At 36.8% G+C, this 18,872-nt stretch overlaps 1 protein-coding gene across 1 annotated transcript in view; it reads left to right on the plus strand.

Annotated features, from left to right (window-relative positions):
* Positions 1 to 18,603, plus strand: part of TENT4B (terminal nucleotidyltransferase 4B) — a 52,648-nt gene extending 34,045 nt beyond the window's left edge. Inside the window, exons 4-12 of the mRNA XM_067550761.1 lie at positions 533 to 653; positions 1,631 to 1,738; positions 8,830 to 8,958; positions 11,775 to 11,988; positions 12,728 to 12,854; positions 12,953 to 13,056; positions 13,814 to 14,001; positions 14,569 to 14,733; positions 15,970 to 18,603. Coding sequence (XP_067406862.1) covers positions 533 to 653; positions 1,631 to 1,738; positions 8,830 to 8,958; positions 11,775 to 11,988; positions 12,728 to 12,854; positions 12,953 to 13,056; positions 13,814 to 14,001; positions 14,569 to 14,733; positions 15,970 to 16,146 — 1,333 coding nt within the window. The 3' untranslated portion in view covers positions 16,147 to 18,603. The remainder of the gene's footprint in view (positions 1 to 532; positions 654 to 1,630; positions 1,739 to 8,829; positions 8,959 to 11,774; positions 11,989 to 12,727; positions 12,855 to 12,952; positions 13,057 to 13,813; positions 14,002 to 14,568; positions 14,734 to 15,969) is intronic.
* Positions 18,604 to 18,872: the final 269 nt, after the last annotated feature.

Genomic DNA, 18,872 nt, shown 5'->3' on the forward strand with positions numbered 1-18,872 from the left:
ACATTAACAGCTCATAGACCTTCTGAACACTTTATTTTCCATTGGTTTTTTTAATGAAAAGGTGGATTCATCTGTCCCACTTGGCATTATCCAATTGTCAAGATGGTAGCTTGCTGTCTGATTTAGTATATTTAAAGTGTTGTAACTGTTGGTCCCAGGATGAGTGATGCAAGTTGGGTGAGGTAATATCTTTTATTGGACCAGCTTCTCTTGGTGAAAGCTTTTGAGCTCCATCGGAAGCCTAAGGTCACCTGAAGAAGAGTTCAGTGGAGTTCAGAAGCGTCTCTCTTTCACCAAGAGAAGTTGGTCCAATAAAATATATTGTCTCCCTTCGTATATGTAAGACATTTTAAAAATAATTACTCTGATGTATTTTAATTCTTCCTTTTGCTTAAGAGAATTCAGTGAACTGTTTTCCTTACATTACATTCTGTTGGCATTTTTCCGGTTACATACTTTTAACAATATCCCAAGCCTAGAATCAGTACATGCTTTTACTCTACTATGTTTATGTTATCTTGCAATTTTTCAGTGATATTGACTTAGTTGTGTTCGGAAAATGGGAGATGTTGCCTCTGTGGACCCTGGAAGAGGCTCTTAGAAAGCACAATGTAGCAGATGAAGATTCAGTAAAGGTTCTAGACAAAGCAACTGTAAGTTGTTTTCCAGTTTTAGTTTTTTAAAGCACACTTCTACTCTGAAAATAACATTATTTTACTCAGATATTGTTTTGTGATGTTCAAAAGCGAATCTGCTTATTTAATGACAATTTTATTACTCATAATGTGTCCTGTAATTTTTTTCATTTATGGACAGATTTGCTAGGCTATCTGAAGGATATGTCTAAACTGTATTTCATATCTGGCTCTGCGGAACCAGCTTTGTGGACTTAGTGTTTATGAGCCCAGTCTTAAGTTTCCATGTTGCATTGTAAACTTGGACTTACAGTTGCTGGACTTGTGTCGCACAGCCATATGGTCTCTGACTTGAGCTGCTTCCACACTGCAAAACAAGAGAGCTTGGATCCCAAGCCACAGCAAAACTTGGTCTCTGATCCATCCCCCTAGCAGGACCTAGAAACTGGGTCCTAAGTACTTGCTGGTCCAAGTCAGACTGATTTTTGTGTGGATGTAAAGAGGGCTCGGGCTCAAACCTGTGTGAGAGCCCAGAATTAGACATACAGTGTAAGTTTACACTGCGCACTCTTTCCTCCTCTCTCTAAGAATGTTTTCATGGAATCAGGGATTTGTTGTGCATTTGTGTCCCGCTGGTGTTTTTCTCATTAGAAATTATACTGTTTTGGCTGCACAATTACTTGCGTTACAGCATTTTAAAATGTTTCAGAGCAATGTTATGCATAATGGATTTTAAATTAAAAATAGTTGCAGTATGAGTTTAAAAAAAAATTCTCAATGCAATGAAAAGTTTAAAAAGGGGTGAGACCTTAAATTCACAGTGCTCCTGTAATCTTTCTGTCCTTTCTACAAATCTATAAAACAGTTCAAATTTGCTAGTGCAGGTATTTGCATATCATATTTTAGTAATGAAGCTAAATATATCTTGAATACTTAGTAGATTACTTTTCCTTTTCAGGTAGATAAGTATTAACTTTCTCTTGCTCTTTTGTCAGGTACCTATTATTAAACTGACAGATTCCTTCACTGAAGTAAAAGTTGATATCAGCTTTAATGTACAGAATGGGGTTAAAGCAGCCCAACTCATCAGAGATTTTATCAAGGTTAGATGATGCTTTATACTAGTATAATGGCATTGTACATTGATAATTCATTTTGTAATAACAAAAGGGTAAAGTAAAATGCACAATCAAATGTGCAGACTCTCTACTTTATCCTTTGTCAATCTGGTACCAAAATATTGCTGCTCTTAGGGCTCAATAATAGTAAAGAGCATGTTGCTGTCTAAACAATCTGGAATTAAATATTCATGGAAAGCATACAGGGAAGTTCTAAACTGTATGTTTGCAAGAGATGGTGCATTAGCATCAATACTGAATGTTGTGTCTTACTGAGAGTTCAGTTCCTTTATTTCTCAGACTACAGATAACAAGGGTCTATTAATCAAAGATAGATCAACATAATATAGAGACGTTTATACATTACCAATTGGGGAACAGACTTGCAGCAGTTATATCTTCACTCAGTTCATATTTTTGTTTCCCTTGTTTACAACAGATCGGACACTCCTTTTCTTTATCTAGGTTTTGTATATATTTCAAATATTAGTGGACCATAGAGTATAAGTAGCCCTAGAATATGGAGAAATTTGCAGTAACTGTTCCTAGTACACTGTTCATACTCTGCAAACCTTAACAGAGCATACATCTTGCTTCTGACAGATTCTGCATGTACAAAGACAAAAGTTTATAACAATTTGACTGCTAGTAAATTTCCTCAGTAAAGCTTAGCATGAATGCAAGGCATTCTGGGAGTACAGTTGATAATTATAAAGCTTAACGTAAATACAAAGTATTCTGGAAATACAATATTGGCTAATAGTCTTTACTACGTCTGTTGTTCTAGGTATTCATGCCTGCAATGATTAATGCCATAGGTTGGTACAGAAAGCCTAAATAATTGTCAGGCTTGTGTAGTATTAGTAAACATGGCATTCCTTATTTCATTGTAATTTCTATGTAAATGACATTTTAAGTCATAAAAATGATGAGAACAGATCTGTTGCAGTTATTTTTGGTTTTTGACTTAGTCTGATAGGTTTAATAGGTTTGTGTATTAAAACCTTATATATAATTTTTGCACTTCCTTTTCCCTGCTCTCATTCTGACCTTTAGACATACATGGTAAACCTCTTTCGGTAAGGCCATAAAAAAATCTGTTAGCTTTCTGTTCTGTGTAGATACACAGAGAGAGACACTTCAATTTCATTGAGTGTTGGCTATTCCTTCTCCAGTGGTAACTGCTTTATTATATTTTCTTTCTCTTATCAAAACTTGTTAACCTTAATGGTCAACAGATGAAGTAGATACTTCTACAAAGACCAACCTCAAGTATTTGTACACAGTGTTGAAGCCATGCTTGTCACAGGATGTTAGAGAGACTAGATGGGTCAAGTAATAACTTTTATTGGACCTATTTCTGTTGGTGACAGAGACGAGCTTTCGAGCTTATTCTTGTCTTATTCTCAAAAGCTCGTCTCTGTCACCACCAGATTCAATAAAAGATATTGCCTTACCTGCCCAGTCTCTTAAGTATTTGAACAGTTAGAACCACAGAGCAAAATCTTTAGACTTTTTGACTTAGTAAAGCTATTTGCATGAGTAAGGGAAGCAGGATTTAACCCTTAACCTTAAAAATTGATAATATAGTTCTGTTGTAGTAACATCAGGTTGTGAGCCAAATTTTCAGACCTCACGGGTTTCAATAGTTGCCGCATAGGGAGTAGGCCCAGCCGGCAAACACTGGCAGGAATCCGAGGGGCACCCATGCGTCACCTCTGCTTGGAGAAAACCCCATTCCTGACAAGTGTTCTGTCTGTACATATATCTTCAGACAGGAAGCCTGAGATTCTCACATGCAATGTCAATCTTTACAGTATCACTTTCCTCTGTACATGCAGTCTCGGTACAGGGTACATTTATAATTTCTAGAGACTTAACTATTAGGGCGTAACCACAATTTTCTCTTCTCAGCCTGACTCAGATAACATCTATAAGGCCTATATCTGGGATGTAAGCTAGGGTCCCATAAATGAAGATTATGGAACATCAACATTTTTTGGTACAGATAGCCATATCTCATGAAAGATCATCCCAGTCTCTTCAAAATCCTTCACCTTCTCAGAGATTAGCTCTTTTAAAGTTTACTTTCCTGTTTCCTCTTCAGGATATATCAGGAGTTCTTTTCCTGGGGTTATGACTCTCTCCCCTGGATCAATTCATGAATGGGAGTGAGAGGAGTGGACTTCAGGACACTCTTCTACTCACTGTAAGAGACATAAATCAATAAGGTTTCAACTCTCTGAATCTCTCCATCTTGGCCTCACATACTGTACTCCTATGGTGTGTAGATCTGGCCTTATTGACTACCATAGAATTATCAAACTCGGTTTTTGGGACCCTGATCGTCAAGACTTCTTTCACCTAGAAATAAACTGCCTCATCCAGCTGGATCTCCCAGAACAACACAAGTATTTCAACGTGGTCAAGTTCACAAGCGGAGCAAGACATCCAGAGTGGTGGTGATCATCAAGAAGAATATGCAAGCCCTTCTGCATCTGTGGTAATTTCTTCATCCTCACTGGATGAAGCAGTTGACCCCTTTGTCCTAGCCACTGTTGATGATTTTAAGGCCTACTGAAATGAGTATCAGACATCTTAGAGATCCCTTCAGATGTTGCCCAAGAAAAGTCACAAACTGTTTAGCATCTTTCACCCTGTAACTTCAGGCAGACTAGTGATGACCATTAATGAGGGCATTCTTGAGCCAGCCAAGGATCTGTGGCAGGCGTCAGCCAATTCTAAAAGAGCAGATAATCTTTAGCAAGTCCTTCCAAAGGGAATCAAGTATTTTTCACCCATCCTGTTTCAGGATCTCTGATGATGGCTGCAGAAAAACAAAATGTGGCTATCCTAAGTTATTCGATGATTAAGATCCAAAAAAACTGGACCTGGTTGGAAGAAAGATCTACTCTTCTGCTAGTCTGCAAATTAGCAAAGCAACTTACCATGCATTGCTAGCAAAATGTAGTTACTTCAGTTGGGACAAATCTTCCAGTTCATGGATGGACTTCCACAGGATTCAATATACATGGGCTTTAATTCATCTTTGGAGCGCTAGCTGAGTGCCAAGTCTGCATTACAAACAACCCTAGATTTTTTTGACACATCTGCAGGGACAGTCACTATTTTTATCCACAGGTCACCATGTCTGCAATCATTGGGCATACCAAAAGAAGATGAGACCTCACAATTGAGGACCTGCCATTAGAAGATCATGGCCTTTTTAACATCATGACAGAAGAAGCACTCCACTCATTCAAAGGTTTTTAGAAAAACACTTCAGTCCCTAGCTCTCTAGACTCCAGCTCAGAGAAGTAGACTGGATAGACATGAAACCTTACCTAGGCAAAGACCAGCCTCCTTGTACTATTAACAGCAACAATTCTCAGACTCTCCCATGTAAAGACCTTGCTACTGACTTCCTCCTCTTTTACAGATCACACAGTATCACACAGAGGTAGCAATTTGACACCTGGTCAAGAGTTCTGGACTGAACTATATGAGCTATACCATTCTGCCCCCTATTTGACAACCATCTTTCTTTATTTTTGGAGACTTTGAATGGAATCACTACAGACTGCAGGGTCCTGGAATGGGTCAACAAAAGCTGTTGGTTCCAGTTTCAGTCCTTAGCATCTTCTCACCCACTAGCCCTGTCCCTCATTGGGGACCCCTCTCATGAGATACTGCTGAAACAAAAGGTGGACTTCCTAGTACAGATTGGTGCAGTGAAGAAGATACTATTTTATCCTGACAAAGGAGGGCGAATGGTGCCTCATTTTAGATTTCAGGCAATTGACCATATTCATCTGTTTGGTTCAGGATGATCATTCTAGCTTCTGTAATACCCTGTCCAGGATCCTCAAGAATGGTTTGTGAGACTCGATCTGTAAGATGCATACTTCCATGTATCTATTCAGCCCACAGAACCTCGGTCGGAAAAAGACATTACAGGTACAGAACTCTGCCATTTGGACTTTCCACAGCACCAAGAATTGTTACCAAATGCCTATCATTAGTGACAGCCTATTTATGAAGACAGGGCCTCCACGTTTATTGATGATTGGCTGACTTGGGGTAACTCCCCCACAATAGATCACCAAAAAGTACAAAAAGTTCTCATTAGTCTTCTTCTCTTCTCATTAGTCCTCGAGATCAATCCGTCTGCTCTTGTGCCGACACAAACAATGAAGTTCATAGGAACGATTTTTGACTCCAGGTCAGTGAGTGCATATCTTCTGCTGGACATATTTTGCACCATGGTGTATTTCATTTCAAATCTACACAATCCACTCAGAACCTCAGTGAAGGACTTTCAGAATCATTGGGTCACAGGGCCTCATGACACCTGTGATGTCTTATTCCAGACTTTGCCTTCTACCTCTTCAATGGTAATTATGATCAATCTGGCACTTACTGCAAGAACTTGCAGGTTGTAGTTCTTTTCCAAGATCTGTCCTCTCTACTCTGGTGGAAAGAGCTGCAAAAAGTCTACCAAGGCATTGTGTTCCCATCTCCCACCAAAACTCTGTTAACAGATGGTTCTAAACAGGACTGAGTGCACACCTAGACAATCTTCAGACTCATAGCCATTGATCTCCAACACTCTCATCTATACATAAATGGACTGGAACTCAAAGCATATGTTTAGCATGTAGAACTTTCCTGCCGCTCCTCCAGGGAGCTACCATTCAAGTCCGAATAGATGGTGCTGCAGTGACACAGTATGTTAACAGAAAAGGTAGAGTGACATCATCTCCTCTCTGACAGGAGACGGTTTAATCTACGGCTCTAATGCATACAACATTAAATCAATCTTGTAGTTGTATATCAACAGGAAAGGTTTTACTAGTCATGAGTAGACTTTCAGAGACTTGGTCCTCAATCAAGTCTTCCTCAAATGGGGTCTTCCAACCACAGACCTCTTTGCCACCAACTTGAACAAGAAATGCATGGTGTTTTTGCTCCCAAGGATGCATGAACCCAGGCTCCCTTTTGAAGGCATTCCTTATCCAATGGGACAGACACTTGATGTATGCCTTCCTGCTACTCCCAATAGTTTCCAGAAGAGTAAGATGGGACAATGGCCTGCTAATATTTATAGTACCAGCATGGGTACATCAGTTCTGGTACTCAGATCGTACACATCGACCCCTGAGCTCTACATCTGACAGTATGGATTCTAGCTGGTTAAGTGCTATAGACAGGAGCTGCTCCATAGAGATGCAAGATATTTTGATTAAAAGCATAAAGTCTTCTACAAAACAAACATATAGTTCCAGATGGAAACTGTTTTCACTCTGGGATGTTTGGCATGATCTTCAACCCTATGACATTTATTCCTGTTGTTATGGAGTAGTTACCCTTGAAACGTTCAGGACTTGTCAGTTAGGTGAGGTTTCATTTAGTCACAATATCTGTCTGTCTCACTCCAGTATATTCTGACATTCAGCTATGTCTTAAGTTCTTGAAAAGGTCTGATCCACACACTTGCCCCAGTAAGGGATTTTTCCCCTTTCTGGAACCTAAATATTGTATTCCTGGCCCTAATTAATTTTCACCCCTCTTGAGCCTTTAGCATCATGCTCCTCATACCAACTTTCTATGAAGAGAGCATTTTTGGTAGTTGTTGCCTCTGCACAATGAGTGTGATTTAGGTGTTAAACATAGAATCTCCTTATATTATATTTCACAAAGACCAGGTAATTCTCAGACCCCACCAAAAGTGGTTTCAGACTCCATTTGAATCAATATATAAACCTTCCAGTGTGTCTCCTTACCTAGCTACAAAAACTAAATGCTTGGAGGAGCAAAACTTTATATGGTCTGTCTTGAGGGCCCTCTCCAACTACTCCCATTGGGGGGAAGAGTGGAGCAGGGGCCTGGCTGCCCCCTCAATAATCATCAGGGGCACAGAACTTCTCTGGTGCCAGGACTGCAGTGGTGGGTGGGAAGGGAAGGAGGGAAGAACAAGCTGCTCCGGCCAGGGAGGAGAAGGAAGAATGAGCTGCTTCTCTTGGGGTCAGGGAGGGAAGAGTGCGTGCTCCTCTCGGTGGGTGCACAGAACATGCCCTCCCTCCCCAAAAGGGGGTTGGGAACAGGTCTGAAGGATGGGCTGTTATGACTCAGAGACTTTCTTGAAATGGGTGTTGGATTGCATTAATAGCTCTTATGAACTAAATAAATTAACTCCACCCTCTCATATTAAAGTACATTCTGCTATGACCCAAATGATCTATTTGGCATGCTTGAGGAATGTCCTTCTATAAAAAATTTACAGGGCAGCAACTTGGATCTTAGTACATACTTTTGTCCAGTATTACTCACTAGTGGCAGGTACTAGATTTGATGCCCAGTTTGGTAGGGGAGTCCTGCAGTCTATTTAAATAAAACCCCTGAAACTCAACTCCATAGACAGAGAACTGCTAGCCAGAAACCCAGAGTGGGATCCCGGCAGACAAAACAGTTCTAAGAACCACACTCACTGTAATATAAGTGACCATTCTGAAATAGTTTGTGGATTTAATGACTTTGTATTTAATAGGTACTTCAATGGGCTACTCAAAGGCATCAAGTTAAGTACACATATAAGTGTCTGTAGGATCGAGGCCTCAGTTTGCTTTGCTTTGTTACCTGTCAAGTGTCCTGCTACATGCTGGACAGATTTCCCCTTAATTCTCAGTGCAAATTTTTCTGATCTTGTAGGAAAAAAAGTATGTCTGTGTGTGTGTGTTTTGATTCAAACAAAACCAGCTTATTTCCTCTTTACTATTGTATGAATTGAAATAGATACTAGTAATGGACGATCACTGCTCCTCATTAATTTAAATGCAAAAACTGTCTTGTCCATAAGCAAACTGCTTTAAGTCCACCTCCCCTCTGTTCCGTGTCCAAAAAAACAACCTCATAGATAGATATCTTTGGTCATCACTTTACCGTTTTATATTGTGAGTCAGTGTTTATATGCTTGTTTTGGTCTCAAGGTTTATGAACAGCCAATTTCAGTGTGGTTTTCACAGCAAATGTATTCATATATACAACATTAGACTAACGTCCATGTTGTTCTTTTTCAGAAATATCCTGTATTACCATATCTAGTTTTAGTATTAAAACAGTTCCTGTTACAGAGGGACCTTAATGAAGTATTCACAGGTGGAATTGGTTCTTACAGTCTTTTTTTAATGGCTGTCAGCTTTCTCCAGGTAAGTTAAATTAAATTATTGATGCCATTAGGGCAAAAAGGATTTGTTTCTTGCTTTAAGTGACTTAAGCATGTTATCTTAAAATCAATTTTTGTTTTACATTTTTCCTCAAATGAATTTACAGTATGGTTCTACTCTGAAAAGTAACTTTAAAAATGGCATCATGGCATTGCATGTCTGTTGCTCAATGACTTGCAGATTAAATTTGCTCAGTTTAGAAGTATTAAAATAATATAAATATTCCCCTAACTGCCAGCCCTGCCAACTGAACCTTGCTCAGAAAATCAAGATGTTCTTTCCTGCTCATGCAACATCAGAAACATTACCAGTGAAAGCCAGACTCTCTGCTGTCTATGCCTGTAATCCTCATTGTCTACAGTTCCGTTGCACAGTTGTAAACGAAGGCAGAATTTGGTTCTATAATTGGAACGTAGATAATAACTCACATTCGCAGTTTTGTTTTGGAGTGTTTTACAAGAGTAAAAAGTAGTTAAACATCTTAATCTGAAATTGGTCTTTCTCTGCTGCTGGATTCTTTAGCTACAGCAGGGAAAAACTCCAACAGATCCACCTTGCTGGAGTCTGTCCCTGTTGCAGGGAGCTGCCAGCTTTCCCCACTGCCTCCCCACTGCTGGAGCCTTTCCTTGCAATGGAGAGTGACTCCAGCAGTGGGGAGACAAGGGGACACTACACTGCTAAAAATAGCCCTGTCGATGTGGGAGGCGCTGCTTGGGCATGTAGCGAGCTGGGGGAAGGGGTGGAGGGGTTGGAATTCTGTGTATGTACTCTACACATCACTGTAAAGAATGTGCAGTGTGGACATATCTTAAGAGCAAGAGGGTAGCTTAAGTCATGACCATTTCTCTCTCAAGAAAACTCAAAAGGGAGCAAGTTCAGATAGCAAGGGTTTGGGGGTGTTTTTTTGCATGGATTAAAAACATGAATTTCATTAACATCCATCAAATGCTAACAATATATCTCACTACAACCCAATAAACAAATTACATGAAGGGGGGGGAATTGTCTTCAGTGATTTAACATCCTTGATAAATATGAGCCTGAATCAATCCAGTAGAATCAGTCTGTAGTTCGTGCAGATTTATGCTTTGAATTAGATGAAAACTTTTAAAGAATAAAGACTAATGTACCAACCAACAATGCATATTAAAGCTGTATTCCCTGGAGAGGTTTTGACCATATCACAACCATGAGTAAAACACAAGTGATTTGTTCATGTTAAAACCCCCAGGATCCAATAAAAGTATTAATGGTAAATGCTTAAGTTATTTGCAGGATCAATTCTCTTCTCTGCTTCTCTTCCTCTCCTCTTCTGTTCTCTGTGCATGACTTGTGCGTTTGTCAGCTGTACATAATATATGCAAGAATCTAGAATAATCCTTGTATTTATGCTTGCATAATGTTAAGAAGTTTCAGGTGGCATTTTAATGCTTGGGAGCAGAGGAGTATATTGTCATGTCCCAGAACCCCCAAAATAGCAATATATTACTTTTCTAAGTTGTTTCTGCATTCCTTTTGTTTAAAAAAAATCACCACTCCAGTTACCATTTAATTTCCTATTAGTTCCTCCCATCTTTCATTACTGGAAGTTATGTTCTTATACTGCAGTGATGATGATGTAGCTTCAGTTTCCTACACTTTTAATCAGATGTAACTAAAGCATAATATCTTCAAGATTTTACCATTTGATTTCACACCCACAAATTGAAGCATTTCAGTTTGTCTGTATCAGATGTGTCATTCATGGTAACTCCATAAGTTTGATCATTTTATAATTTAATTAGAACAGGGTACATAATCAGGTTAACATTTAGCTGGAGCTATCTTTATACTACCTGTTCATTTCAGATTATGCTTGCTATATATATGTATTTTGTGTGTGTGAGAGTGAGAGATGGTTTTGTTTCCTTTGTCTTTGGTTAGTTATCCCAAACAAATTTACATCGGACCACTTGTGATATTGATTTCTAGAGGATTCAGCTAATTGTGATAAAATATTTTTGCATTAATTGTATAATGCACAAATACCTTTTTATAGCAATATTATGGTACTCTTGAGAATTATTGCAGAAATTTGAAACAGTTAATTTATCATGTTCTGGCTTTGCCATATACTATGTGTTTTAACTTGGAAGAAATTATATGCTTTAATAATAAATATATTTTCATGTATTCATACTAGAAGAATAGCTCAACGATCAGGCTTTTTAGTCTGTTCCCAGAGTTGGAATTCCACAACAACGGTGAAATAGTGGTCAATTAAAAGAATATTCTGAGTATTAAGTAAATGAACTAAGCAAGCATACCTCTTTTAAAGAACATTTAGTCACTCTCAATCCAGATCTCTCTCTTGATGACTAAAGGCATTTTTGTGATCAGAGAAATGGATTGATATCCACTTAAGTTTTTACATATTCTAACATGGTTTAAACCAGTTGCTCATACTTCAGAATCCATACACAGTAGTGTCTGGCCCATATTTAGACAGCTGAACAGGCTAAATTATGCTTGTGTTCCAAGCACAGGTCTGCGAATTGAACTCCAGAATTGTAATCCATGCTTTGACACACAATCCGTTGGTAGCCTTGGAAATTCACTTAGTTTCTGCATCTGTAAAATTTGGGGAACGCTTGCTTGCTTCACAAGGGTGTTATAAAGTGCTTTGATACCGTCAACTATTAAATACATTGAACAGTTTAAATCAAGGCAGATGATTGTATATAGGTAGGTTACATGTAGTCAATAAAAAGGAATGTAAAAAAATTTGAAGTCAAGTTTATTTTTCCTTGTTTTAATAGCTACATCCCAGGGAAGATGCCTGCATCCCCAATGCCAACTATGGTGTCCTTTTAATAGAATTTTTTGAATTATATGGACGTCACTTCAATTATCTGAAGACTGGAATCCGAATAAAGGATGGTGGTTCATATGTGGCTAAAGATGAAGTGCAAAAAAGTATGCTGGATGGCTATAGACCATCAATGCTATATATTGAAGATCCACTACAGCCAGGTATCATAGCTTAATATGCAAAATGTCAAATACAGCATACTGACTATGGTCAAATGCTATAGAAACACGTCACCCAAAGAAGTCAAACAGGAAAAGTAACTTTTTAAACTATTTTTTTTAAAATCCTTATTCAGTTTTTGAAGACTGTGTTTATGAATTCCAAGTGGAATTGCTCATTTTATTCATAAAGTATTCTAGAAATAAGGAAATTAGCCTGTCATGTCTAACTTATGCTATAGTGTCCTGTTGGTTCTCTAAAGTGACCAGAATGCCTACTGATTTCACTGTGTTGCAACAACACTGATGTTCCATTAATAGGGTTCAGTTTTTGGTATAATTGACAGTGGATAAAGAAGGAGATTATTGCTATTACGGAGGCTTATTGATCTGAAACCTCATGTGGAAGATGCCAGACAAAATAAGTCTTGTATTTATGCTTTATACAGCACATGCTTTGTTTTTCACATTGTGGATGTGTGTAATTTCCCATTTTGACATCTTCATATATCAGATTCCTGCTTCCACTGGTCTTTTAGATTCCTTTTTGCATTTTTCTCAGTTAATTAATGTTTGAATTTTATCCCCCCCCCACAAGAAATGATTTAAGGTGGGTCAGGATTTCAAAGAAAGCAAACCCTTTTTTCTAAAGGCTCATTTTTCTATGAGCTCTTACTCCAGTGTTTCAAAGTTAGTAAGCATTGCATAGAATTAATGGATTATCTATGTATTTATTTTTAAGGTAATGATGTTGGGAGGAGTTCATATGGTGCCATGCAAGTGAAACAGGCCTTTGATTATGCATATGTTGTTTTGAGCCATGCTGTATCACCAATAGCTAAATATTATCCCAACAATGAAACTGAAAGGTAAAAGTTTAAATGTCAAGTCAAACCATTAGTTACATGTATTCTTGTGTATTTAAAACTAATCCTTGGTTTGTTTTTGTTTTTGTTTTTGTTCACAGTATATTAGGTAGAATAATTAGAGTAACGCAAGAAGTGGCCACATACAGAGATTGGATATCAAAGCATTGGGGAATGCAGAGTAGGATTGAGTCTTCATGCAATGGTAAGATTTGGCTACCAGTGCTTGCTGCTTGCTTTGCAAGTTTTTTGAGGGGTAGGCAATGTAAAAATATTTTGCTGCTTTTGACTCAGATCAGGTAAAGGGCATAGGTCTAAATAGGAACAGTGCACTTTACATCTCATCTATAAGCAAAAAAGTGGCTTCTGTCAATCTGTTTTATATAACAGTAAAAATTGCCTTAACATAGTCTACTTTATTTTCATGTGACTGATTTTTACTCTACTCTTGCTCCTTTTTTTACCACTTTTCACAAAAACACCCAGGGCCAGATTTTCCAAAGACCTCTGTACCCAATAGTTGCCATTTAGGAATCCAAATGAAGAAGCCAGATTTTTCTGGACCACCTACCACCGATTGGTTCCCATTGAGGGAAAAATGAGAGCTGCTGGATGCTGAGCACTATGTAAATTGGGTCATTTTATTTAGACGTGTAGATAGCTCTAGAAAATCTATCTCAAAACAATCCTATCCAAGGCAAGGAGAAGTAATTGATAGACCTCAGAAATACTTTTTCCCTTTTGAACGTTCATGTTGTTGGGCTATGCACAGTTGGTGGCAGTTTTTCATCATGTACAATAGTGGGTTTTCTGAGTATGGGTCCAGTCCTGAAACTGAGACTCATATGGACAGTTCATTGATTTCAGTGGGACTACTCTGAAGAAATGCTATGCTATATTTACAAAATGCAGCACTTAATAGAATTTAACGCTATTTCTTCCTTTGACTCTCTTTTTTCAAGGTAATGGAGTAACTTTGATAGTAGATACTCAGCAGCTGGACAAGTGTAACAATAACCTCTCTGAAGAGAATGAAGCACTGGGAAAATCTAGAAGTAAAACTTCAGAAACACTTAGTAAACATTCTTCAAACTCTTCATCAGGTCCATTGTCTTCCTCATCTTCCACATTGTCCAGCTCTAGTGATGTTGTAAGTATTGAAAGGTTTTGTTTGAAACTTGATTAGATTTTTTTCCTCTTTTGTATATGTATACAGTATAACGATATAGGTATAGCCAATCACTTCCTCCATATCTCAGATTTGTGTAAGGGGAAGGTCTTCATATAATTCTTATTTATTCTAATTAATTGTTTTGCAGAAAACATAATGTACCTCTATATTTTTATGAAAAGTGCTCTTCCTTATACGAGTACAATCATATTCTTTGCCTTCTTTTCATTTGTGAAATATCTGTGTTTCAAAAGAACAATAGATACATTGTAGGAAATATTCCAGAAATGCCTGGTAAACACTTGTTTGAATAGAATCTCCATTTAGATTTCTTTTAATCTGGTTTAATATACTAATTTAAAGATCTCATGGAATCAATCATGCATCAATGTATATACAAGCCAGCGCCCATTTATTGGTTGTTTTTAGAGTCCTGGATTAAAAGGCTTAACTTTTAGTAGGACCAGCATGTTTATCTCTTCAATTTTGTCCACTTTAGTTTTATTTTTAAAATATAAATTTTCGAATACCTATATTTGCATGAAGGATTCTGACGGAACACCGTGCAAAACATCTAAACAGTTGAATTGCCATCAATCTGCTACAAAGAGAGTGGGGTCACAAGAAATAGCACTGGAATCCTCCCAGTCCAGTGGGAAGATGCAAAGCAGCCAAACAGCTAATACATCCAACAGCACAAACAAATCTCAGGTTTGTGAAATGTTTAAAAGAAATCTTAAATGCCTTAATTACTTTAATGGTATCTGTATTTCTGAAAGTATGAAGACCTTACGGAAAGGACAGCTTTTAGTGAAGATGTAGAGCCTTTTTTTTTCTGCTGACTTTCATTTCTACTTTTAAACCACAGTAGAGTAAGAGGGCTATTTTCCTGTTGAGGTTTTGTATAAGTAAAGTTTTGTGTGATTACCCCAGAAAAATGAGCCTAAAATGTTAGTTGTCACCTGCTTTTAGCTGTACTATAAAGATTTATATTCAAATTTAAGACCTGCCTCCCAAATTAATTGTTCACTTTTTGTTGGAGAAATGCTTATTTCATTAATGTAACATGAAGATCCTTTTCTCCAAAAAAAATATAATGATAAAAAATAATTTGATTGATAATCTCAAACCTTGAAAGGCCAATAGGTCTCTCTTGTTAAACAGTATTCCTGTGGCAATACAGTAATTTTGGAAAATCATGATTTCAAAGCACTTTTCAATTTGCACAACTTCAGTTTATGGTGCCATGTCACATTTTTTTACAGGAATCTAGTTCGAACATCTTAAATATTAAAAATAATCTGGAACTTTATTCCTGAATGGAGCAGGAATTTCAGAATGTTTTTCTACATATTTAGATGTAAATATTTTTATTGACATCTGTTAAAGATTTCCAGATAATAGTAAATTAGATGTTTTGCAAACCAAGCCCTCTGTATCTCAAAGGATTTACCATGAAGCATTTTGTATGCAGTGTGGCTTGGGTGAACATTGCCCTGTCCTTGTGCAAGACTGACATTGGGATTGAGATCCTCATCTCTCCCTTTTTCTTGACTCAGAAATCTGTTTCTGTAAGGTGTAGTACAACTGTTACAGTTCTGGCTTGCATGGAGCACAGAAGTGAGAACAGTCTTACCCTTTTTAAAATACAGGGACTAATACTTCACTTTGTACCTTAAATTAAATTCTGTAATCCTGTCTCTCTTTTGATTGTAATATTTAAGGGCTGGAGCCCAGAATCTTTTGTGTCTCTTCTGAGAGAAAGAAAGTTGCTGAAGTGAAAGAAAACTTCTTGTGGTGCAGGCTTCCCATCATGTCAAGCTGTCTTTAAATGCATTGCCTCTTGAAGCTGCAGTGTTTTTATTTTTTAACCAGTAATACAAATGTTGTCACGGCCATATTCTATTCATTTTAATATTGATTTACCAGCTCCTTTTTCTTTTACAGCATGGATCAGCAAGATTTCGCTCTTCCTCCAGCAAAGGCTTCCAGGGTCCAACAAACTCAAACCATGGTACCTCAGTGACAAACAAATTGCATCAAGGCAGCAAATCACATCAGTGTTTCCATATCAAAAAGAGGAAACACAAGAAGGACACGGCCTTTTCTGACCTTTGTAGATAGTTGCCTATTTTATGACTGTTCTTCTGTGTGCAATGATCTCATGCTACAGGATAGTTTGATAGTGACTCCTTGGATCTCTTCTGGAGTTTCAGACTGTTCAGACATTGATTAGCAACTGCATTTTTTTCCCAGCTCGCCACGGAACGGATCATGAAGATTGATCACTGCAAAAAGTGGAGAAAAGGCTGATCATTTGATCAGTCATATGCTACAACAGGGTCATTTAGCATATAAAATCTTGAATGTAAAATAAATATATCTCCCATCAGCTCATGGTGAACTGTAGAGGTAGTGTTCAGTGTGTTTGGGGGGATGGTAACAAACAAAACACAAAAAAAAAAAAAAAAAAAAAAAAAAAAAGTGAAAAATCGTATTTTGAGGGAAATCCAGCCTTTAAAGATGAAACAGTAATTTGTGCATGATTTTTTATTATTTTTGCATATATTTACCATTTTATTGTGTGTATATATAGATGACCATATAGGAAAATTGACATTTGTAATAGTGGATTTGTTAATACTTTTTACATGACATTACTGTTTAAATTGTAAACAGAATTTTTTCTCAGGATTAGTTTGGAAAATAATCTGAATTGTCATCTTAACATCCATATAAAGACACTACTTTAGAATTGCTTAGAATTGCTTTTCCTTCACATTGACCTGATTTAATAGAACATTTATGTTCTTAAAAAGTTGTTCCTCTAAAGAAAATGGTGGCAAATGAAGTCTCATTTGTATAAAGTGTACATGTAGTTTTATGTAAACACTGAACTTTAGGTCATCTCTGACAAATTACCTTCACCTTGTTTTCTAGAGTTCCATTGTCTCAGGCAATGGGGTTTTTCAGTTTGTTTTTGTTTGTTTATCCCCATCCCCTCCGCAGTCTTTCATTTTTAAAGAAAAAAGTCATTTTGGGATTTTTGTCCTTTTTGTTGCAGTAAAAAACAACTCAATTTGTTACAAACAGTTGCATTCCTGGGCTGCTTCAATCCCACGCCTTTTGTTTGTGCCTTTTTCCCCTCAAAGTCTGTTTTTGTCTTTTTATATTTTTGCTAAACTCGTGGGAGAGAATAACTGTTAAAGCTATAAGTAAATTTTACTATTAAAATACTTTTTCTCATTCCCCTTTTAGGCATTTTTATATTGACACTAATAAAATTAGTCTTCAAATAATGGAAATATATTTTGTATTGCCTTAAATACCCAAACCTTTCATATCTTCCTAGTGCTACTTCATTGAACTTGTTACCATTAATCAAAAGTTTTAACATTGTCTGGTTCAGTTACACTTTAAATTTTGATTGCAATAAATTAATGCCATGAAAGCGAATTAAATGTATGCTTACATTCACATGTACAATTTGAGAAAGAAGTTGGGGGCTCTTCAATGATAGAATGTTAAGTGGCATTTACTTTTAACATTTTTTCTTTAAAGAGGAAAGAGTTTGTGTTCAACATACCTGCATGTATTCGATGCAGCTGTCCTGGAGATGATGTTTTTATAAAAAGTACTGTTAGCTTTTAGAAACTTCTTTTTAAAATACATATACAATATACTGCAGACCCACCTGACCTTTAATGGGCACTGATCAGTGCAATGACTTTTTTTTAAATAAAATAATGCTAAAACAAGACCCAAACTAATGTCATCACTGAAATAAACATCTTCAACAACATATTGGTGTTTTACTTCAAAAAGGAAAATATATATAACAAAAAGATGGAAATTCATAACAATTACTCATACAAACATTAAGAGCTTAAAAAGTGATGTTAATTTGACAATGTTTTAAATTTTAGATTCACATTTTTATTCTGATCAGATCATTTTTATTAACAAAATGTTGCGCTTTTGTTCATAGAAACTAGTACACATTGTACCACATTATGCATAACCACAGTATTTATTTTGTTTTAGATTATTGTGAATGTGTAGACTTATGTTCACCACTTAGGAAATAATTATTTATAAATTATATTAAACCAGTATTGTTAGCTGCTATTAGCAAAACTGTTCCAAACACTTAATACTTGCAAAGATCTGTATCGCATTTACCACACTGAAGTGTTTTTAAAAAGAATCACCCTCATTGTTGAAAGCAGAGGAACTCTTAGGGTGCAGATATTAGTGTTCCAATAAGCATGTGATAATTTTAAGGTGGTGGTAGCGGGAAGATAATCTTGATTCCGTTGGGAATCTTAGGTTTGCCTCAATTTATGGTTTTCATAAATTTAATGGAAAATAGCTTTTCCTGAGCTGCAAGTTTCTTTTTGGTAAACAGTATCTTTCTAAAAGAGAAAAGAAGCATGAAGGAAAAATTGAGGTGTATTTTACATTGCCTCAAATGACCAGCATTGTATTCATAAAATACTGTATATCTTGCAAATCTTTATTTAAACAGAACAGTTGAACTGTTCATTTTTCAATCTGAAGTAAAATACTTTCAAGACCTTTTTAGTTTGCCTGCTCATTTGTCCTGTATATTTCATCTCTGTATTTGATTCAAGTCTAGTTCCTTTTTGAGTTTCAGTACTTTTGTGAAGATTTTGTGAATATATGAAAAAATAAATGTTTAATCTAAATACTCTAGTTTATTCTTGACATTGACACATTTTTTTTCTTCTGCTGTACTATAGATAGAACAGGGTATTTAAAAGCTCCTGTTCATAGTATGATTTTTCCCCCTCATTCATTTTTCTGGATATATTCACTCTGTATGACTG

The sequence above is a fragment of the Emydura macquarii genome, unplaced genomic scaffold (assembly GCF_026122565.2).
Source record: "Emydura macquarii macquarii isolate MOO-44397 ecotype Brisbane River unplaced genomic scaffold, CSIRO-AGI_Emac_v2 contig_295, whole genome shotgun sequence".
Taxonomy (NCBI): domain Eukaryota; kingdom Metazoa; phylum Chordata; order Testudines; family Chelidae; genus Emydura; species Emydura macquarii.